The 23,821-nt window shown below is 38.5% G+C and overlaps 1 protein-coding gene across 1 annotated transcript in view; it reads right to left on the bottom strand.

Annotated features, from left to right (window-relative positions):
• Positions 1–12,286: 12,286 nt before the first annotated feature.
• LOC121284039 overlaps positions 12,287–23,821 on the bottom strand; it is a 52,482-nt gene continuing 40,947 nt past the window's right edge. The window contains exons 5-6 of the mRNA XM_041199002.1: positions 22,801–22,921; positions 12,287–22,502 (exon numbers count right to left, since the gene is read on the bottom strand). Coding sequence (XP_041054936.1) covers positions 13,204–22,502; positions 22,801–22,921 — 9,420 coding nt within the window. The 3' untranslated portion in view covers positions 12,287–13,203. The remainder of the gene's footprint in view (positions 22,503–22,800; positions 22,922–23,821) is intronic.

Here is a 23,821-nt window from a genome sequence, read left to right as displayed (position 1 = left end):
TGAGGAGGTTGCAGATGGATATAGGTAGGTTGAGTGAGTGGGCAAAGATCTACCAAATTGAGTTTAGTGTAGGAAAATGTGAAGCTGTTCACTTTGGCAGGAGGAACAAAAAGCAGAGTATTACTTAAATGGAGAACGGCTGCATAATTCTGAGGTGCAGAGGGATTTGGGTGTTCTAGTACATGAGTCATGAAAAGTTAGTATGCAGGCACAGTAAGTAATTAAGAAGTCTAATAGAATGCTATCCTTTATTATGGGAGGGATTGAACATAAAAATAAGGATGTTATGCTTCAGTTATACAGGACTTTGATGAGACTGCACTTCGAATACTCTATGCAGTTTTGGTTTCCTTATTTAAGGAAGGATGTAAATGCTTTGGAGGCGGTTCAAAGGAGGTTTACTAGATTGATACCTGGAATGAGTGGGCTGTCTTATGAGGAAAGGTTGAACAGACTTGGCTTGTTTCTGCTGGAGTTTAGAAGAGTGAGGGGTGATTTGATTGAAGTATACAAGATCCTGAATGGACTTGACAAGATGGATGTCAAAAGGATGTTTTCTCTTATGGGTGAGTTGTGGGCAAGTCCAGAACTAGTTTTAAAACTTGGGGTCGCCCTTTTAGCACAGAGTTGAGGAGAATTATTTTTCTCTCAGAGGGTTGTGCAACTTTGGAATTCTCTGCCTCAGGTGGTGGTGGAGATGGGGTCATTGAATACTTTTAAGGCAGAGGTAGATAGATTCTTGTTAGGCAAGGGAATCAAAGGTTATCGGGGTTAGGTGGGAATGTGGAAATCGAAACACAAGCAGATCAGCCTTGATCTTATTGAATGGCAGAGGAGGCTCGAGGGGCTGAATGGTCTTCTCCTGTTCCTATTTCTTCTGTTCTTGTGTTCTTTTGTAAAATTAAAGTGCTGGGAAAGAAATGGGATAAGCCGTGGACTTCCTCCATATCAGGAATACAAACTGTCCTTGATTGTTGAGTCTGTCTTAATGAATGGGACTGATGTAAAAATATCAAGATAAGAGACATAGCTTAAAGGAAGGCATTGTCCTGAGTTTAAGACAATGTGCGTAATTAGCTAGAATCAATGGAGTTAATGCTTATCATATTATTGACAAATTACAGACCAATTAGTCATTTCCAACAACTTGGCTAAGGTGGGCTTACAACATCTATTAAGTTCTGGTATGATAGCCAAGTGGTTATGGTAAAGGGCTTGTAACCCCAAGATCAAGAGTTCAAATCTCACCATGGCAAATTGTGAAACAATGTAATTTCATCTGGGCAGGAAAAGATCCAGAGTGAGTTTCACTCCAGGTGGGTTTCCTATTTGGCTTGGCCTAAATAGCCAAGTGGTTATGGTACTGGGCTTGTAACACCAAGATCAAGAGTTCAAATCTCACCATGGCAAATTATGAAACAATGTAATTTCATCTGAACAGGAACAGATGGAAACGTGTTTGTACTTGAAAGAGTTACAACATCTATTGAGCATAAAAAAAGGAATGTGAGAACCATCTTTGTGTACATCAAGTGTTGAAGTACCAGTTTAGATCTTCGGGGATAGTTGAGTATCTTAGCACGAAGGTCGCTTCCAATAAACTTAAGGGACAGATGAGTAATTAGTACTGGGAGTGGTTTAGTGACGGATTCCCTGCCAGTAAAAATCCCAGGAAGGTATAGTGCTTCTCAGAGGCAGTAATTATCATGAGGAGTTCAAGTTGTTGTCCACTTCTCCAGGATTGATCACCCATTTGAAAGCGTGGAGTTGGTAGAGTTTCATTGACAAGTATACTTTGTCTCTGTTAGTTAGTTGATTAGTTTCTAAAACTTGCTTATAATCAATAAACTTAAATACTATTTACTGATGTGGTGTCTGAGTTTTTGCCTTATGGTTACATCTCTGTCAAATTCAGACAGTTTAAAAGGGCAATTTAGGTTCCAGTTGTGCACAGCTAAACTGGAATAGTCTGAAATAACATAGACCCCATTTTATGCTTGTAACAGCATTGTAGGGGTGACAAAGGCATGGATGAGTGTCCCAGCAGCAGATGAGCTGAGGCAGTTCGGCGGAAACAGGTGATGTTGCCGAGATGCAAGTATACACAGATCAAATACATTGGAAACAGGATTTCTGATCAGCTCCCTGAGCTAGCAACAAACAGTGGGGTGGAATTTAGAGGCACAGGACAGAATAAGAAATGATGCAGTGGGTAACATGTTTCTTTAATACACACACTGGGCAAAGGCAGCTCCTCGACATGGAGCTTTGAGAGGGGCTGAAGAGCCATGTATTGCTGAAATCCATTGTGAAACTTTAAATCAGAACTATCTGTCATTCCAACTTAGAATCGTAACATGTCTATGACTTAAATGCATTTCACATGAAAAATTCACACCGCTCCATATGTTTATAATTGTGTTTCTAACTGAGGTCCTACTTTTTGTTTTATGTAGAATGACAATGTAGAAGGGAGGGCTTCAAATTCTCAGGGCATTGAAAGAAGAGGTCGTAGGGCGTAGGTAGACCCTGTACAGATGGAATAGGCTTCTTCTAAACTAGAGGGATATCAATGTATTAGCAAATGGGATTAATGAGGAAATGAGGAACCAGTAAGTTGGATGATGGCCAAAGTAATTAATAAATGAATGGTTGGATACCCAGAGGGTATCAGTTAAGAAGAAAAATAGTAAAAGAAAGATTAAGAAAAGGGAAAAGAGTTCTGAGGGGGATGAATACATTTATATGTGAATATACAAAGCATTTAGAAATGATGTCAGAGACCCAGAAAAAAGGATTGCAGCTTTGATCAAAATTTGACTTCAATGCCACCCTGCATCATGGAGAAGTCTGCAATCCCATCACTCCTCGTACTTCCTTCACCTGCTTGTTTCTGGCTACAGAAAATTAAATATAGTTAGCTCTTTTTGAATTGAGAGCTTCAATGAACTCCCTTGCACAACAGTGGTTGGAAAACTGCAGGATATCACCAATATCTCCAGCTTGAAACTGGATGGAACCAGATGCATTAATGTTTATCATAGCAAGTGGCATTGCAGTCCACACCCTGCCCTGAGGTTGGAGTTGTGGATGAAGCAGATGGCAGATTTCAATGAGCACCTCCTTAGTGAAATGCAGGTGTCTCACACATTGTTCTTTGCTGAGATTCAGGTAGGAAAATTGCTCCCTGAATACTCGGGGCAGATATAGCCTCCTACTGACCTTCAGGCCTTCCTTCTTCTCCTCCTTCTCTTAGCAGCTTGTCCTACTCTTTCTGCCCTCTGCTCTTTCTCCCAGTCATGCTCTATTCCGAGAGGTAGGTCTAATATTGCAACCATGTCAGGGAGCAACTGATTTGTGCAAAAGCAAAAAGTACTTCTGCACCTGCCACACCACACCCTGTACACTTTGGAACAACTATGCAAAGCTCCAAAAACATGTAGAATTGTAGCAACAGCCAGAAAAAAAATCAACCAGTAACTAAGCTGTAATTGGTCGACGATCCTATTAGTTAGTACAGATGGGGGCATCCTTCCTGCACTTAACACATGTTCAATTGGGTAACTTTAAAAGAGGACATGCTGATTGACGTCATGATCTGCCTACTCTGCATATGGACATTCACTGCATGCACGCTAATGCCTGCACCAAGATGGTGTCCAACACTTTGTATCACAAGTGTGCCCGCGTATTTTGCATGCCATTTTGGATGCCTAATTGTCTATCTATCGGTAGTGTTGAGAAATAGGTTGAAATTATTGCCAATGGAGTCTGCCCAGGTAGAGTTTCCTAAGAGATCCTTAACTTTGTTATAAGTATTTGATTATGTATTTTTCAATATGTTTCATATCCAAAAGTGACATTTGCATTGCTGGATTTGGCTCTGACTATTGGATGAAATAGAAAAAGTAATTGTCCTGTAAGCAGGAGGACACTTAAGGATGAATGGCCATAACCATTTTTGTTTCTGCATTAATAATAAAGAAATATACTATTGGAAAATAAATCAATTCTGATAAGTAGTAAAGAGTTTACAACAAGGCAGGGATTCCATTGATAAAAAGCAAAAGAAAAGCAAAATTTCCATTTCAAAAAGAGACATGAGAAATATAGAAAGGTATAATACAGAAGAAAACAAAATTATTGAAGGGAAGCAACTCAGATTGATAGTTTTGATTTGAGTTTTCCATGTCCATCAATACCTTTATGATACTGCTATAAAATATATGGAGCTAAAAAATTTATTGATGCTGTTTTTTTGGCGTGAAGTCATGATTTGTACCACAATGTTGAACAGTTCAGTTTTGGATATATTATTGGATGAGTTGTTGGAAACAGACAGCCATAGATAAGTAAAGAGGTAAGATACAACATATAACTAAAGGAAAGCACATACAAAAATGCAAAAAAAAAATCATAGATCCTGGCAAATGGGAAAGATATAAAGAACAATGTTATGACATGGCAAGTGATATGTGCCAGTCAGACCAAATCTACAAGGGAAGCTTGGCCACATTATCACAATGGTTTTGCAATTTCTATTTATTATGAGGAGACTCATGCACTGAATTCAGAATAATTGAATCCACTGACACCTTTAGAGATTTTAAAATTAAGTTAAACCATTGATTAACAAAAGGAAAAAAAAAACAAGACATACACAATATTACAGTTACACAGTTATTTAATATTAACAGTTCCCAAAATTCTTAATTAAACAAGCTCCCAATTACACCCTCCCTTTACGGCAACAATCCAAAATAGATGTGAAATTGTAAAATTAACCCAGCAAGGTTACCACAGCACCCAATGGACAGTGGAATTCCAAAGGCTTGTAACACAACTTTAGTGACTGGACACAACAGACATCTGCGAAAGTGCCTGGAGGCTTTTCCCCAAGGAGTGCTTCACATGGCGTACCTTCTGATTTCCCACAGCCACACCCCCTACATAGCCTTCTATCCTTCATATACATTTTCTCTCTCTTTAATTTGTAAATTCCATTGTTCTACAGGTCTTTGGAAATTTACTTTTCCCATAATATAAAAATATTTCACGTTGTCAATATGGCTCCTTTCCTTTTGGGAAAAATAAACATAATAACCTTACCCTATTTATCTTGTTGGTTGTAAATATCTTACCATCCCTTTGAAACCCAAACCCCTTTCCACTTATCTTGAAGTGCAAATTTCCTTCACATCCTACATGCTGCCCTCATCCATGTTTACTCATTAGCATTTCAAATGCCTTTTTACACCTAACTTCTTTTGATAATTTCAACCTTGCAGCCTATCTGACCATAATTTAATTAAATCAGCCACACAGAAAACCATAAACCTAGAATAATACTATGAAAAATATTATAGTTTCATGACAACAGCAAAGGGTGTCAAAGAAGATAGTAGGGGATACAAAAAGAGAATATGAAAAGAAACTCATAAGTGATATCAAAATTAACACAAAGATTTTGAACAATTACATTAGGAAAAAGAGTGTGGTCAGAAGCAATGTGAGCCCCTGGAAAACTAATAACAGTAATGTTGTCAATGAAAATATGGAAATAGTTTACATGCTGAATAATAACTTTACTTCAGTATTTACAGTAGAGGAAGAGGCCAGAATGCTGGATATCTCAAAGAAATTAATATTAAATCAGGGACAAGGGCTCAACAAAATTAACATAAGTAAGATAATGAAGAAAGTAATAGCACTAAACAGGACCAGATCATTGTCATTGCAGAGTTTAAAAGGAAATAATAAGAACATTCCAGATGTCCTAATTATAATCTTCCCAAATTCTTTCAATTTAGGAACCATTCCTTTAGACTAGAGAATTGTCACTCTGCTATTTAAGAAAGGTGAGAGTGAGAAAGGAGGAAGTTATGCTCCAGTTAGCCTAACATCTGTTATTGGGAAATTGCTAGAGTTTATAATTAAGCAGCTGAACACCTTGAAAATGTTCAGCTGATCAGAGAAAACCAGCATGGGTTTGTAAAGGATAGGTCATGCTTGACAAATTTGATTGAATTTTTTGAAGAGGTGACTGAAGTAGTGCACAGTCTATAAATGTTATTTATATGGGCTTCCAGAAGGCATTTAATTAAATATCTCATAATACTATTAGATAAAGTTGAAGCTCATAGAATGGAAAGCAAAGTAATAACCTGGTTAGGAAATTGGCTAAGTGGAACAAGAGTAGGGATAATGGGCAGGGTACTCTAATTGCAGGATGTGACAAGTGGTGTCCCACAAAGGATTTGTGTTGGGGCCTATTCACTCTATTCATTAACCACTTAAATGGTGGGATTGATAGCTGCATATCCAAATATACTGTTAACACAAAGATGGGTGGCATTGTACTTTTTATAAGCCTTCTATAGACAGCCTTCCTTCTTCTCCATCAGTATATTGTTTCTGCCCTCTGCACCCTCAGATCTGTCATGTTGCAGACCCAGGGACACTATAGCACCTACCCCCCAACTCCCCTTACAGTCCTCCTAACTTTACTAATGACACAAAGGTTGGTAGCAAAGCAAGTTATGAGGAGGGCACAAAGGACTGGATTTTATGTGCCTCCGCTGGGTGTATTTTCGGCACAGGGGGCACGTAAAATACGTCAGGCGCTCACCTCATGACCTTCCTGCCCCCTCTCTAGCTCACCCCCATAACAGGGTAGGTGGGTGGATGCTGAAATCGGCAGTCCACCCACCATATGTAAATAAATAATGTTAACAAGCCAATTGACCCTGACAATACGCTGCCCACACCATAATATGGTTGGCATGGGCAGTGGGGCGGGAGTGGGCAGGCCAATTTTTATAACAATCGTGAAAAAGGGCAGGAAGAGAGGATACTATCTTTGGGGGATACCCTTTGCAGCCCCCCTAAGATATTATCCCCTCCTTTCTTCCTACCCACTTGCTCTCCAAAAACCACCCCCTGCCTCCTTCTCCCTAAACTGGCCAAACCCTTACTACCCAAAATCCCAGACTTACCTTGCCTTCTTCTTGGGACTGTTTACAGTCCTGGCAGTGCCCACTAATGCGCTCTTGGCACTGTCAGGATTGTTGGAACTGTCGGCCAACCCAACTGGCCAGCAACTCTCAAGAACAGGACTTTCTCTCCCGTGAGGGGTGGAAACCCCACTCGCAGGCAATTTAGCCTGCCTGCAGTGCACTATGGCTGTGAGGCTTGCTGGCATGGAGTGAGTCAGCTTCATGCTGACTTTGTTTCTGGTGGGGGTGAAGCAAGCCACCCATGCACTGCCGTCCCCCCACCCCACCCCTAATAATATGCAGCCCAAAGACTCTGCAGGGATATAATTAGATTAAATGAATGGGAAGATATTTGGCAGATGGAGTATAATGTGTGAATGTATGAGGTTGTCCACTTTGGTGGAAAGAATGGAAAAGCAGACTATTATTTAAACGGAGAGACTACAGAATGTTGAAGTACAGAGGGATCTGGGTATCCTTGTACCTGAATCACAAAAAAGTTCGCATGCACATATAGCAAGTAATTAGGGAGGCAAATGGAATGTTGGCCTTTATTGCCAGGAGCATAAAATAGGGAGGTCTTGTTACAATTGTACAGAGCATTGGTGAGACCTGGAGCACTGTGTACTGTTTTGGTCTCCTTATTTAAGGAGGGATATACTTTCATTGGAGGAAGTTCAGAGAGGGTTCATTAGGTTGATCCTGGGTTGAAGGGTTTGTCTTATGAGAAAAGGTTGAGCAGATCAGGCCTATACTCATTGGAGTTTAGAAGAATGAGAGGTAATCTTATTGAAACAAATAAGATTGTTAGAGGGCTTGAAAGGGTAGATGCTTAGAGGATGGTTCCCATCAGAGAATCTAGAACTACAGAGGACAGTTTCAGAATTAGGGATCTCCCATTTAAGATGGAGATGAGGAGCAATTTCCTCTCTCAAAATTAATTTTTAACCTTTGGAATTCTCTTCCACAGTGAGCAGTGGAGGGTGGGTCATCGAATACATTCAAGACTGATTTAGACAGACTTTTGATCTAAAAAGGAGTCGAGGGTTTTTGGGAGCCAGTCAAGAAAATGGAGTTAAAGCCACAATCAGATCAACCATGATATAATTGAATGGTGGGTCAGACATGAGGGATCAAATGCTCCTATTTCTTATGTTCATGCTATGCTTCTTATGTGTTCAGTGAACCTGCGCAATATTTGACTTTACATCTGCCCAGTGTCAAAGCTTTTGTTGTATCCATGGCATGCTTACATTAGCACCCTTCCAAGCATGGGACGCCATGCAGCCTGTGCCGCGGGGTGGCTGGAAGTGCTTCAGCTAGCAGTTTGAGGCTGTCTGGTTTCTGTAAAGCAGACTCCAGTGGCACTATTTCGTGGGAAAGTTTGAAGCAGGACGAGATCACTTCCTAATGTTTCTCTGTACTCTACCAAAGTTAAATAGTGTCATTCTGCTATGAATATTTCAGGATAGGGAAATTGTTGCATATAATTTAAGCTAAGCGGACTTTCCACCTGTAAAACTAGCAGACTTTCCTTGCTTTCTCCCTTTCACACACACCTAAATGTCAAAAGCTGCTCTGCAGTACAAACTAATACTTCAAACAAAATGCTAAAGATGCAATTACATTTACTATTTCTGTTTTCAGTAAATTCTCTCTTTAGCTTTTCTGTTCAACTGCTGAAACCTTGGAGCTATCTGATACCCCTCGAATGATATACTTGCTAAGTAGATGTACTTCAATAGGTATAGAAGCAATATTATAAAACAATAATGAACAGTTTCATTATCAGCCAGAGATTATCTATATTATCATAGAATTTAGCGTGTGAACATTTTGAAGGACATTCTTTCTTGCCTAGAGGAAAGATGGCCATAGCTTCACCAAACTGACAAATCCAGTCGCAAGAAAAAGAAAGATAAGGAGCAGAGGCAGCTCCTCAAACATTGCATAGAAAATGGACTTTTTTAATGCCCGATCTGCTGTACCTTCTCAACATTTTTCTTCAGTTCAGAAAGTCTGTGCCGGATTCTAATGGTCACCTCTTCTTCTGCGTGTAGAACTTGCCCAGTGTTAACACCTGAAAGTGTCACTTCAACACAGGTTCAAATTCAGTTAAAAATACTTGATGAACTATGGCTGCCAGAATGCATTAGGCTAGGATAATTATGACTGGTACCCAATTTCTCCACACAGCACCAGCATTCTCAATGGTCAATTTCCTGAGATACAGATGCCTCCCACACCATCCTATTGCTACGCTACCTATTATACACACAGAATGTGTGTATAATATTACAGTGTGTAGTAGAGGGTGCTTGTGCCTCCTAATAATGTACAGACAGGTACCTATTTCAGAATTTTCATACATAGGCCAGAAACAATATGTTTTAGAAAGGTTTTATGATCATTGCAGTATTGAGCAAACATTATTTGAATAATGGCAAATCAACTACTGATGCAGTACTCTATGTTTCCATTGTTAGAGTCAAAGTGCTTGATGTCTATTTGAAGTTGTTTTCTTCCATATGCAACAATTTGAGTCACCTTATGCTGGACACAATTCCATAAAAGACAGATGATCTGCTTTCAGGTTTCTGCTAATGCCAATCTGAATCCAACTATACACAGGGACTTGAGAGAAAACCAGGGTGGCTTATCCTATTTCCCTATGAGCTAGTTTCAGCTTTATTACTATGTCACATCTGAGATTGGATAATCAGTGTACAGAGGCATTAGTGTACGTGCTATATATAGTTCCAGTGCTCAACACCACTGCGCAAAGTTTATTATAGACTTAGTAAAAATAAGTGGCTTTTGAACTTCAGTAGTTGTATTTTTGAAATATGTTTTATAGTATCATAGTTTGACACAATATTTAGCCATTTAATGTATGCATACTGAACTTTTCTTTCATATGTTTCATTGAGTTTACTTTTTTTGTTAACCCTTCACGGTTCTGTATGACATTTTTCAGTTGTGTGTGTGGAAGCAGGAAGCTAGTGAAAATGTTGATGTGGAGAATAGTGTTATCTGACATTTTCTATGTTTGTTACTTTGTGTAAGCAGATGCAAATCAGTACAGAATACATCATTCTTGACATATAAGTTCCCCTCAAATTTTATTTCCCCAAATTCAGTGTTGCCAGTATCATGGACTATCCTTTGGCTGAGAAGTTGAACAAACAGGCAAGTGACCTGTTTCTCTGTTGATGCTGCTCTTCTGGCTGCTTACAATGAAAGATATGCCTTATGCTGTCTGCCTTGTCAGATATGGGCACAAATAATTTTGTTCAAAATGAGCACAAATGCTCTGAAGCAAAATTATTTTTCTTATTATTTTTGTAAGGGGGCAGTGCATGGGGGATCTGAGGGGGCATGGAGGTGGTGGAGGTTAAGGGGGCTGAGGGCCAAGGATTGGGGGACATAAGAAAGATGAAGAAAGCTAGGACGATGTCCCCGGGAACTAAGTCATGCCTTCCAACCAGCCCACCTTGGCACCTGCACTCCTCCAACACTACCTCAGGCCTGTCTAGAGAGGTGGCAGACCTGAATCTTGCCCATCCACGTCTAGAAGATGAAAATATGGTGGTAATGGGAAGAGGTGATGGGCTGTGGCTGGCGAAGTTGGGAACTGCCCTGACCTTTGTTTCCCAAACCTTGAGATGAAAATCTAGCCCAAGTAGTTACACTTAAAGTGCAGTAGAACAATGAGATTGTAATAGCATTAATCTGCTGCTTAATGACTTGCACTGTAGGAAAAACATTGCAAATACGTAAAAGCAGATTTAAAAATTTATGAAGGGGACTGCAAATATGGCTCATCCTGGTATGATCCCCATTTTCACTCTCATGAGCCAAATGGCACAGACTTAAGTGAATAAATTATTCTTAATATCTGTTTTGAATTTACTATTCATCAGTTTTCAGTTATGTCTTTAGGATGAACTTTCCTTGATGAATTTTAAAGTGATATTCTGCATCTATCTATCAATATGCTATTTAATATTTTTGTGCCTCGATTACCCTTAAACACCTCTTGTGGACTGCAGAGTTTGAAATTCTCCATTTTTTTTGTCATGGCTTATTCCTTTTATATTTGGGATTGTTTTATTCAAGCAATGGTCAAGCAATGTCTTGTCTTTAAAGTCCTCACCCTTGTTTTCGGGATGCCCCATTGCCTTGCCCCTCCCTATCTATGTAATCCACCCCCTCCCCCCCTTCCCCCAGTGCCACAAGTCTCTGAGATATCTGCATCCCTCAAATTCTGGTCTCTTGTGCAAAGCAAAATAATTTGTTCCACTTTTGGTGGCCCAGACGTCAGTTGCCTAGGCCCCAAGCTCTGCAATTCCCTCCCTACACCTCTCTGCGTCCAAACTTTGCTTTCCTCCTTTAAGGCACTCCTAATTCTTACCTCTTTGACTAAGCTTTTTGTCATCTGATCTAAGATCTCCTTATGTGGCTTGGTATCACACTTTTGTTTTATAATGTTCCTGTGAAGCACCTTGGGATGTTTAATCAGATTGAAGGTGCAATATAAATGAGTTGTTGTTGTTATTCCTCTTCCTTGCTTAGTCTCTGATTTTTGTACATTTTTTTGTGGAATGGTGAACAAACAATCCAAAGATGGTCTTACTACTGTGTTATCAAACTCCTGTATAACATCTGGAACTTTATACTCCACTATATTAGCTATTGATTCCAGCAATTTATCTGTTTTTAATTGCTTTGCTACATTTTCATGATATTGAATGTAATCAGTTGATCATCACTACCAGGTACTTTGCCCAGTTGCCATCAATCAAGTCAATTCAAAGACAATAGTCAGATAATATGTTGCTAACTCACTTCCATGTGCTAGTGAGAGAATAAGAAGCCCAGTCTGCCCTCTCAGGTGAACATAAAAGATCCTATGGCATTATTCAAAGAGGCACAGGGGATTTCTCCTGGTGCCCTAGGCAACATATATTCCTCAACTAACATCTAAAAACAGATTACCTGGTCACTTACCTCATTACCATTTTTAGGACATTGCTGTACAAAATTGACTGTCACGTCTGCCTGCATTACAACATTGATTATGCTCCAAAAGTAGTTCATTGACTGTGAAAGACAGTGTGACATCATGAGGGTAAAGTTGCTGTATGAATGCAAGATCTTCCCTTTTTTATTATTGACTTAGTTTATTAAGCAAGCCATTGTACAAAAAAAATCTAAATTTGTATTTCTCATTTATAAATGAAAATCTCCCAATCTTGTACTTATATTCATAGCCTCAACATACAATAGAAGTGTTGCATGTCTTTATTTATGTATAACTTATATATAGGAAAATACGCAAAGAAAAAGTGCATACTTTCTATGATACAAGTACTTTGTTCATGGCTCAAACATTTGGAAGTTTATACAAATGCAAAAATAATGACACCATTTTATTAGCAGCATAATTTCCTATCTGACTATTTTAACATGTATTTCGTGGACAGTATTATTTATACATACTGTGTAAAACCTATGATCAAACAAGCAGCATGTTCTATTGCAAAACGTGTTGGCTTGCCCCTTAAATATATTTTTGAAGATCATAGAATTTAGAGCAAAGTAGACTTGAAATCACATATAATAAAAAAAGAAAATTGCAGAAGATGAAAACATGAGAACAGAAAAGACTTGCACAACATGTCCATCAGTATTTGAAAGATAAAGATAGGTTAGTGTTACAGATGAGATCCTTCATTAGAAACCTGACAAAAAGATCTTACACAAAATGTTAACCTATAATTTTTTAACCAAAACCCATGTATTTATGCTTATAGAGTAGATGGCCTTTTGTGCATATTGATAGAATTATACAAAACTGCAATAAAATATACATTTTGTATCACTATTCAGCATAAGGGTATGAATTAAGTCTACTTAAAAAACATAAGAGTAAAACATAAATGTTTCTAACAATAAAACAGTTGGGTCCCACCTTGGAAAATGTGTCAAATAACTGACAAAAAGAAGGGAAAGGGACAACTGTGGTATAAATTTTGAAAACGCAGACAAATAATATCAATACTACTAAATATTTTAGTAGCATACTTGACAGCATATTAACACATATTGGGAAGACTATGACTACCAACAACAAGGATCATAAAACATGATTTGCTACAAATCAGTAAAATACACTGCCATTCAGAATTATATATGGTGAACAGTATTATAATGCAGATTCCTTTACAGTTTCATTGCCATCCAAGAAGTACTCATCATCAGTAGTAGTGTCTGAGTTTGTATCAGAGTAACTAGAGAGATTCTGTTTGCCAAACACAGCTGGTGTACGGTGATGCTGTGGTGAAAGACTGTCTTCTGATATTTTACTCCCTGTGGATGATGAACTCAAAAGTCTTATTATATCTGTGGGATTTTCCTTGGGCCAGAATATCTTAATGTCTACAGGAAAATACTCATCATTCTGTTCTGGATCATCATTCACCCCTGGATCCTGGTTTACTCCACTGGTACATGGATTGAAAATATCCTCACTTCTCAGAGATGAGGCTTCCTTGTGAAGATATCCAGGTTTCCACAATCTGTCCACTACCAATACTCTATTCAGGTTCTCAAGATGTGTTTCTTTCCTTTTCTCTTCTTTAGAAACATTTCTTGTGTCATCATTTCCAATTACTAACTCACTGAATTTACTGCCATGGTATGAAGTCCAATTGTGAGAGTCAGACTCATTCCGATTAGAAAAAGGGAGATCAGAATAAGATCGATAAAGTCTGCTAGATTTTATACGATTTGAAAACTGGAGACTTGGGTGAACTTGTCTGTTTCGAACAGTTAGTTTAGAATTATGCAAACTGTTTGTGGAAAATAAATGTTCATGATCTTGGAGAGAGGATTGGTTGTAATCTGAATTTATATCTTTCAAACTTTTTGCCTTATACATATTACCACACCTATTTTGAATATCCTGAGGGTTGGCTCTCAGAGAACGTGTAAACCTGAAATAATTTTTTGAGAATCTGGCTGTCCCTGCCTGATAGTTATTGTTTTCTGTATCATCTTCATCAATACTAGAGGAACTTGCTCTGTATTGAGAAAAATCACTGTAGGCATTTAACCGATTCCGAAAGTTATTAATCTCTGTGATATCTGAATCAATTTGGTTCTCCTCTGGAGAACTTTGCTGCAGTGTGTTATAACCATTTGTATTTTTCATCCATGTTCCAAATGTTTGATTCTGAACCATTTCTCCACCGAATGATTTCCTTTTACATCTGAATATTTTGCCATCTTTTTTTGCATTCTCACGGTCTTGTGCAGAGAGGTCAGCACTAATTGATGAATGGTCACACATTACATTCCTGTTGTTATGTACAATATTAGCAGGAGACAGAAGAGTGGGTGACAAATCATGTGATGAAGAAATGTTGTTGATTGAATCCTTATTGATTTGTTCACAGCTGCCATAAAATCCTCTGGCTGGAGGGGTACCTCTACTTTTTGTTGACTGTCTCGAATACTTACTTTTCTTGCTGCAGGTGATATCCATAAAAGATTCTTGATCAATCAATAGATCCAGTGATGAAACAGTAATGTCAGTTTCTGATTTATAGTGCTTCATATTATCACCACGTTGAAGACTCAAAGACATATTACTGGTTGGAAACCAATTCTGAAACTTAGTGTTCTTGCCACATGCAATGTCTGTATCAGGCCATAAGAAAGCTTTTCTGTTGCTTTCAGGCTGATCATTTTGTAGATTCCTGCTAACTGCTGAGTCCATTATGAAGCCACTTCTATTTGGAGAATGAGCCAGTGACTTGGCTTGTTTGCTTTTTATGATATTTAAAGGAGACTGTTGTTCAGCCAATGAAGTCGAGAATGAAAATTCATTGTTAGTTCCAGAGTTGAACTTCTGTAAATAACTATTATTTCTTCTGTTCATTATAAATTCACCACTCAGTGTGGAATGAGTTGATGACTTGTCTTGATTGTTGTGAGTGATATTAGTGGTAAGCCATTGTTCAGTTACCTTAGGTGGGGACGAGGGTGCATTATTTGTTTTATGTAAATCTTTAAACTTTAACCGTTTGTAAGGTATTTTATCTTGATAGGTTTCACTACGATGTGATGAATAATTCTGCCTGGTATTTTTCTTAATATCTGTGGTCGTGGACTGTCTGTCACTTAGTGAATCTACTGCTGGAATTTTGTTTGTTTCTGGTGAGTCCTTTTTTAAATGTTCATTGACTCCAGTATCTGCAGTGACAGTAGCACAGTTCAGTGAATAACTCAGTGTCTTACATTTACTGCTATGTGTCATATTCTTAGAAGAATGGTGCCTGGTCACTGGATCAAGTGCTGCAAGTATGTGGCTTGTCTTAAATTTGTCCTGATTATAATCCTGATTCATTGCACTGACATCAGTCGTGACTGATGAGTGACTCAGTGGCTTGTCTTTGTAGCTGTATGTTGTACTTGTAGGAGATTTTTGTTGAGCAACTTTATCTCCTGACAAAAGTACACTTTTAGTTTCATGTTTGCACTTTTCCAAATAGTCAGGGCTTTCTTGGTATACAGTGACAGCAGCACTGTTTAACAAATGACTTAATGGCTTGTGTTCATTGCTATGTGCAATGTCTGTAGGAGATAACTGGCTGGATACTTGATTCAGTGCTGAAGGCCTATACTTAGTCTCAAATGTATCTACTACATCACAAGTATTATTAACTTCTCTGTCCACAGTGATGCCATCAATATTTAGGGAGTAATTCTGTAATGTATTTTTTCTGCCTTGTGTGATATTTTTATGGGCCCATTGTCCATTCAGTTTATCTGCTGATGTAACTGCGCTGCTTTTGTCAGATCGGTAGTTTTCTATATTTTTGCTATTTGCCAACAGACTGATGTCATCTCTGACCAGCGAAAGAGCCTTTGATTTGTCTTGGCTGCTGCTTTGTGAGATATTTTCAGGGAGCCACTGGCTGGTCACTGCAGATGATGGTGAGGGGGCACTCTTTGCTTTATGCAAATTTAATTTGAATTTACCAGAAGGTCTCTTACGATGATAGATGTCAGTTACCTTCGTTATGTAATGCTGCAATGTATTTTTCTTCACATTTGTAAGACTTACAGCAGAGCGTTGGGTATTGAAGGGATAGACTGGTGAAGTCACACAACTGATTTTAGGTTTGTGCTTCTGTAAATTCTTATTTATATCTATGTCACCGCTTTCCAAAGAATGAGTCAATGGCTTGCCTAAGTTGCTGTGTGAATTATCAAGAGACTTTTGATCAATTAGTGCACCAGGTGATGGAATCGAACTGTTTTCTTCAGTTTGATAACTTTCAGCATTCTTGGTAACTTCTGCACTCAGATTGTTGTCATCACTGATTGGGAAATGGGTCAATGGCTTGACTTTGTTATGTGTATTTGTAGGAGACGGTTGTTCAGACAATGAATCAGGCAGTATAGGTCCAGTGTTTTCCTTTTGTAAATATTTATTGCCTCCTCTGTCCACAATGACAGCTGGGCAGTTTGGTGAATAATTCAGTAACTGATATTTACTCCTGTGTGGAATATTTGTTGAAACTTGTTGCCCAATCACTGAATCCGCTGCTGATGATATTTGGATAGTCTCTGAATTGTTTTGTTGTACATTATCTTTATTCAACCTTCTATCCAAAGTGATGTCATCATTAATTGAGGGCAAATTCTGCTGAGTATTTTCCCCTCCTGGTGTGATATTTGTTGGATTTCTCTGGCTAGCCACTCTACCTGGTGAAATTCTACCATGATGTTCTGATTGGTAATTTTCTAAATTATTGACACTTCCTGGAGCCACAAAGATGCCACCCATGAGCAGAGAATGAGTGGGTGACTTATTCATGCCGTCACATGTGCTATTTGTAGGAAACTGTTGGTCGGTCAATGAATCTGGTGTTGAAAGATCACTGTTTTCTTTTTGTAAATACTCAACACATCCCCTGTCCATCGTGGTATCTCCACTAAGTGGGGAATGAGACTGCGAATAGCTTTTGTTGTTATATGACAGAATTGTAGGAAAACACTGACTGGTGACTGGAGGTGGGGATGAGGGTGCACTATTTGTTTCATCCGATATTTCAAAGGTAAGCACACAAAAAGACTTCTTAGCATGAGCAATCTCAGTTACCATTGATGGACCATTCAGCAAGGCACCTTTCTTGATATCTGTGAGAGTGGTTGTGGACTGTATTTCACTTAGTGAGTCTACTGCTGGAATTTTGTTAGTTTCTGGTGAGTCCTTTTTTAAATGTTCATTGACTCCAGTATCTGTAGTGACAGTAGCACAGTTCAGTGAATAACTCAGTGTCTTACATTTACTGATTTGTGTGATATTCTTAGAAGAATGGTGCCTGGTTACTGAATCGAGTGCTGCAAGTATATGGCTTGTCTTAAATTTGTCCTGATTATAATCCTGATTAATTGCACTGACATCAGTCATGACTGATGAGTGACTCAGTGGCTTGTCTTTGTAGCTGTATGTTGTACTTGTAGGAGATTTTTGTTGAGCAACTTCATCTCCTGACAAAAGTACACTTTTAGTTTCAGCTTTGCACTTTTCCAAATAGTCCGGGCTTTCTCCGTATACAGTGACAGCAGCACTGTTTAACAAATGACTTAATGGCTTGTGTTCATTGCTATGTGCAATGTCTGTAGGAGATAACTGGCTGGATACTTGATTCAGTGCTGAAGGCCCATACTTAGTCTCAAATGTATCTACTACATCACAAGTATTATTAACTTCTCTGTCCACAGTGATGCCATCAATATTTAGGGAGTAATTCTGTAATGTATTTTTTCTGCCTTGTGTGATATTTTTATGGGCCCATTGTCCATTCAATTTATCTGCTGATGTAACTGCGCTGCTTTTGTCAGATTGGTAGTTTTCTATATTTTTGCTATTTACCAACAGACTGGTGTCATCTCTGACCAGCAAAAGAGCCTTTGATTTGTCTTGGCTGCTGCTTTGAGAGATATTTTCAGGGAGCCACTGGCTGGTCACTGCAGATGATGGTGAGGGGGCACTCTCTGTTTTATGCAAAGCATTTAATTTGAATTTACCAGAAGGTCTCTTACGATGATAGATGTCAGTTACCTTCGTTATGTAATGCTGCAATGTATTTTTCTTCACATTTGTAACATTTGCCGCAGAGTGATGGGTATTAAAGGGATAGACTGGTGAAGTGACACAGCTGATTTCAGGTTTGTGCTTCTGTAAGTTCTTATTTATATCTATGTCACCGCTTTCCAAAGAATGAGTCAATGGCTTGCCTAAGTTGCTGTGTGAATTAGTAAGAGACTTTTGATCAATTAGCGCACCAGGTGATGGAATCGAACTGTTTTCTTCAGATTGATAATTTTCAGCATTCTTGGTAACTTCTGCACTCAGATTGTTGTCATCACTGATTGGGAAATGGGTCAATGGCTTGACTTTGTTATGTGTATTTGTAGGAGACGGTTGTTCAGACAATGAATCAGGCAGTATAGGTCCAGTGTTGTCCTTTTGTAAATATTTATTGCCTCCTCTGTCCACAATGACAGCTGGGCAGTTTGGTGAATAATTCAGTAACTGATATTTACTCCTGTGTGGAATATTTGTTGAAACTTGTTGCCCAATCACTGAATCCGCTGCTGATGATATTTGGATAGTCTCTGAATTGTTTTGTTGTACATTATCTTTATTCAACCTTCTATCCAAAGTGATGTCATCATTAATTGAGGGCAAATTCTGCTGAGTATTTTCCCCTCCTGGTGTGATATTTGTTGGATTTCTCTGGCCAGTCGCTCTACCTGGTGAAATTCTACCATGATGTTCTGATTGGTAATTTTCCACGTTTTTGTCACAAGATTTCTCATCATGAGCAATTTCATTTACCTTTGCTGAATCAATGTGCAAAGCACCTTTCTTGATATCTCTGCTAGTGGTAGAGAACTGTAAAATAGTTAATAATTCTAGTGGTGGATCTGCAACCTGGCTTTCAGATTTGTTCAACTGATTGCCTTCTCTGTCCACATAGATGTCACTGCTGAGTAAAGAATGAATCAATGGTTTGTTTTGGTTGTTATGTATGATACTTGAAGACAGCCACGGACTGGTCATTCCAGGTAATGATGAGAATGCATTATTTGTTTTACCCAAACATTTAGATTTGTATTGATCACAGGGCCCTTCATCACAGCAGATATCAGTTATGCTTGAATATTTCTGAAGTCCATTTTTCCTTTTTTCGGTGATTGCTGTAGGAGATTCTTGCAAGTATTCAACAGCAGTACTGTGCAGTGAATCTGCTGAAGGATCTACACCACTGATTTCTGGGTCGTCCTTTTGCAAATGCTTGTTTATTTCAGTATCCACAATCAATGGAGAATTGTTGAATGAGCAATTCGGTGACTCGTATCTATTTTTGTGTGTGATATTTACAGGGGATGGTTGCCTAATTACTGGACCCAGGGATGAAGGTGGATTAGTAGCTTTTGTTTCATCCTGCTCTGCAAGACCTTTAACTTCTCTTTTTATTTCAGCACTGTCGGGCAAATAATTCAGTTGCTTATCTTTGTTGTACGTGGTATTTATGGGAGACAGTTGATGAGTCCCTTTATTTGACACAACTGTAGAGTGGGTTTCAGATTCACAATTTTTCGAACAGCCAAGATGTTTCCTCTTCCATGTGACATTGGCACTGCTTAGAGAATGACACAGCGGTTTGTGATCATTGCAATGTGTGTTATCTATAAGCGACAACTGGTTAAAAACTGGATCCAATACAGAAAGGGCAATATCTATCTTAGGTATATCCGGTTCTTTGTAATCTTTAGTAATTCCTCGCATAGTGGTGTCAGCACCATTTTGCTCCCAATTTTGAAATGTACTTTTTGTATCATATATAATATCTGAAGGAGTCTTCAAGTCAGTTGCTGTGTCTAACAATAAAACAACTTTGTAGTTTTCAGTTTGGTCATTTTCTAAATTCTTGATAACACCAGGCTTCACTGGGGAATGAATCAGTAACTTGTCCATATTACGATGAGAATTTGTAAGGGACTGCTGGTAACTCATTGCATCATGTGGTGAAATTGGAATATTTTCTTCAGATTGGTAATTTTCTGCATTGTTAATAGTTCCTGGATTCATGGTGGTTTTCCCACTGAGTGGGAAATAAGGCAATGATTTATCTTGGCTGTCTCTGAAATTTGTCAGAGGCTTTTGGCCGCTCAGTGAATCTTGTGCTGAAAGTTTACTGTTGGTGTCAGATTTATCCATTGGCAAATATTCATTGCCTCTGTTAAGGGAGGAATATGTCAATAAAGTATTTTGGTTCAAATGGGATGTGATATTTGTAGAAGACTGTTTTTCATTTACTGTTTCAGATATGTTTTTCTGTGCCTTTTTGTTGTTTCTACGGTTTGGGTAATTTTTTGATGACTTGCCTTTGTTGGTATTTGTAGACAAACATTGTTTAAATACAACTGATGACGGTGTACTTGTCTTTTCAGATTTATAATTTTGAGCATCATGAACACTATGTATTTCAGGCAAATTGTTACTGATTGTGTGAACTGGCCAATTCTGTAAAGTATTTTTCATGTTATTTTTGGTATCTGAAGGAGATGCTTCTTTTGAATCTGATAATGGAAGTGCACAGTTTGGATCAGATTTATGCTCATTACCTGTTCTGTCCGATGTTATGTCAGTACTTTTGGTTGAATCATTCAGTAAATGGTATTTGTAGCTGGGACATATAGGAAACTTATAGCTGAGCACTTGATCTGTTGACGGTTTTATGCCAATTGCCTGTCTGCAGTTTTGTTTAGAATTTATATCCAAATTAAGGGCGTTGCTGGTTGATGACAGACTTTGGGAAGCAAATATTTTGTAAGCATTGTTTGGAGATTGTGTTATAGCTGTTTCTACTGCATAACTTGTTTCTGATTCACCATTTTGTAAAGAATCATTACTCACACTTTCAAAGGAGACATCATCAGTTTTTAAATGGTCGCTCAGTAATGCACTGTTGTAATGAATTATATTTGTTACACATTTTGGTACAGGTTTTGGATCTACTGCAAGTTCGTGACCTGTTTCACGTTTAATTTTTTGTAAGCAATTGTTACCACCTGATTTCAAGGCAGCACTGGTTCTATTTGTCTGTAACACATTACTGTCTATGCATGTATTTACATGTGTAGGAAGCTGTGAACAAATCAGCTCAGTTGCTAATGAAGATGTGCTTTTTCCATCATTTTCACAATTGTATTTCCAACTATTATTTTCGCTTTCTGGCAAAGGGCCATCAGCATCTCTTAATGTGACAGGTTCCATTCTAGTTTCGCTCAATCTGAGATTATTTGAAGATTTTTCACCCTCTATGTATGTAAACAAAGTGGTTCTTTCTCTTCCGTCCCAACTGCTTTGTAAATGATCATCATTACATGTACTTTGTGTAGCAATGTTAATGTTGTCTGTCCCAGAATATTGCCACCTATTTTTGCTGCTCATTGTGATAAATGAACTAGCCCTTGGTTGATACACTGGTTCTGACAGGGAAAGTGAACTAATGGGTTTATGTTTACTGGTTTGCAAAGAATCGTTGCTACTGCCTCTTTGGAAAATGGTGTTATTACAGCTTTGTGAATGAATATTCCGCCTGCTATCAGTATATATGGTAAACAGAGGAGTGTGTGACGTATGTGCTGGAACAGATGATGAAATTGGAGGGATGGATTTTGATTTGCTGTCATTTAAGTAAGCAGCTGTGTCATTTTTTTGTGAAATGTTGAGTGAACTATTTGACAAATTCTGTTGTAGCACATCTCTGTTGCCAATGTTAAGACTTGGGCCTGTAATTGAGCTTAATGATGAAGGCTCACTGTTGCTTTGTGAATAACTTTCGTCTCTTTGTGAAGGGACACAAATATTGTTTGACGAGTAGCTTTGTTGACCATTTCTGTTGCTGTTGGAAACAACTGAAAGAGATTTGGTTTGTAGGTCCAGTAATGATGTTCTTGCGGTTTCATGCTTACTGTTCGACAAACAACCATCAGTATTTGTTCTCAGAATGTCATCAGTACAGTTTATTGGATGATTTTCAAACATCTTTTTAGGCTCAGTAACGGAAGACCAAGGGCCAGATGCTGAATTTGGTGATATTGCATTGTCAGTTTTGTATTGACCTGTTTCAACAGAAGCATAAACATTTCCTTGCCGTTGAACAGCATGAAGGTTTCTCGTTGAAGGAGTCTGTCTCACATTTCCAATGCTGCACCAAACTGGCAGTGACTGTAGTTCAGCATTTTCACTTAACTCAGAAGAATTCAGCACAGCGTTGGTTTCATTTTCATTTCTGTATTGTTTTGCTAGACGGTTATAACTTTTAGCACCTTCTTCATTTGTGATGTTTCTTTGTAACTCGGAATTACTTAAATCTTCAGTTCCCAAGATCTTTTTATGTTCATCCACTACAACTACAAAATGATCAAGAAAAAGCATTAACATATGGGAATAGGTATGCACTGGAACCACAGAACAGAATACACCATGTATTTATCTATATAAAGATGAAACATTTGACTGCACAAAAATGCTTTGCAATATATTGTAAGCAAGATTGATACTGGCAAATGTCTTGGAACAAAACATCTGTTCACCTTCTTGGTTGTTGAATAATGTGTGTCCTGGAGGCATCATAAAATTATATTTTGTTATTTTAAAATATATAAAATCTTTCATTATTTTAAAATAGCATAACTGCTGTTTACTTACCACTGATGGTCTTTGTTTCTAAGTCTTGACTTAGGAGTTCAGAATGTATTTGTTTACCAAAGTCACGATACACATGTATTTTTCTTTCAACTTGGGGGACTACCGCTGTCTTCAATTGTACCTGAGGTAAATTACATTCTCTTAATTAATGATTCATAGAACTTACAGTTTAAGTCACAAAATTATGAAGGGAGACTACACAGATCATATAAACTACAGCACAGGTATATTTAAAAAAACATAATATGCTCCTGTTTCTAAACTTTACATAGAAAATAGGAGCAGGAGTAGGTGGTTCAGCCCTTCGAGCCTACTCTGACATTCAATATGATCATGGCTGATCCTCTATCTCAATGCCATACTCCCACACTCTCCCCATACCCTTTGATGCCTTTAGAATCCAGAAATCTATTTCCTTCTTAAATATATTCAGTGACTTGGCCTCCACAGCCCTCTGTGGTAGAAAATTCCATAGGTTCACCACCCCGAGTGAAGATGTTTCTCCTCATCTGAGTCCTAAATGGTCTACCCATATCCTGAGACTGTGACCCCTTGTTCTAGACACAACCCCCACCCCGCCGACACACACACACACACACACACACACACACCCCCACACACACACACACACACACCCCCACACACACACACACACACACACACACACACACACACACACACACACACACACACACACACACACACACACACACACACACACACACACACACACACACACACACACACACACCACCCCCCCCCCCACCAGCCAGAAGAAATATCATCTTTGCATCCAGTCTGTCCATCCCTGTCAGAAATTTGTATGTTTAAATAAGATCCCCCCTCATTCTTCTTCTAAACTCCAGTGAATACAGAGATCAAAACAAAAAACTGTGGATGCTGGAAATCCAAAACAAAAACAGGCTGAGTTGGCCCAATCTCTCCTTATACGACAATTCTGCCATCCCAGGAATCAGTCTGGTGAACCTTTGCTGCGCTCCCTCTATGATAAGTATATCCT

Source organism: Carcharodon carcharias, chromosome 11 (genome assembly GCF_017639515.1).
Source record: "Carcharodon carcharias isolate sCarCar2 chromosome 11, sCarCar2.pri, whole genome shotgun sequence".
Taxonomy (NCBI): domain Eukaryota; kingdom Metazoa; phylum Chordata; class Chondrichthyes; order Lamniformes; family Lamnidae; genus Carcharodon; species Carcharodon carcharias.
This window is presented reverse-complemented; position numbering and strand designations above follow the sequence as displayed.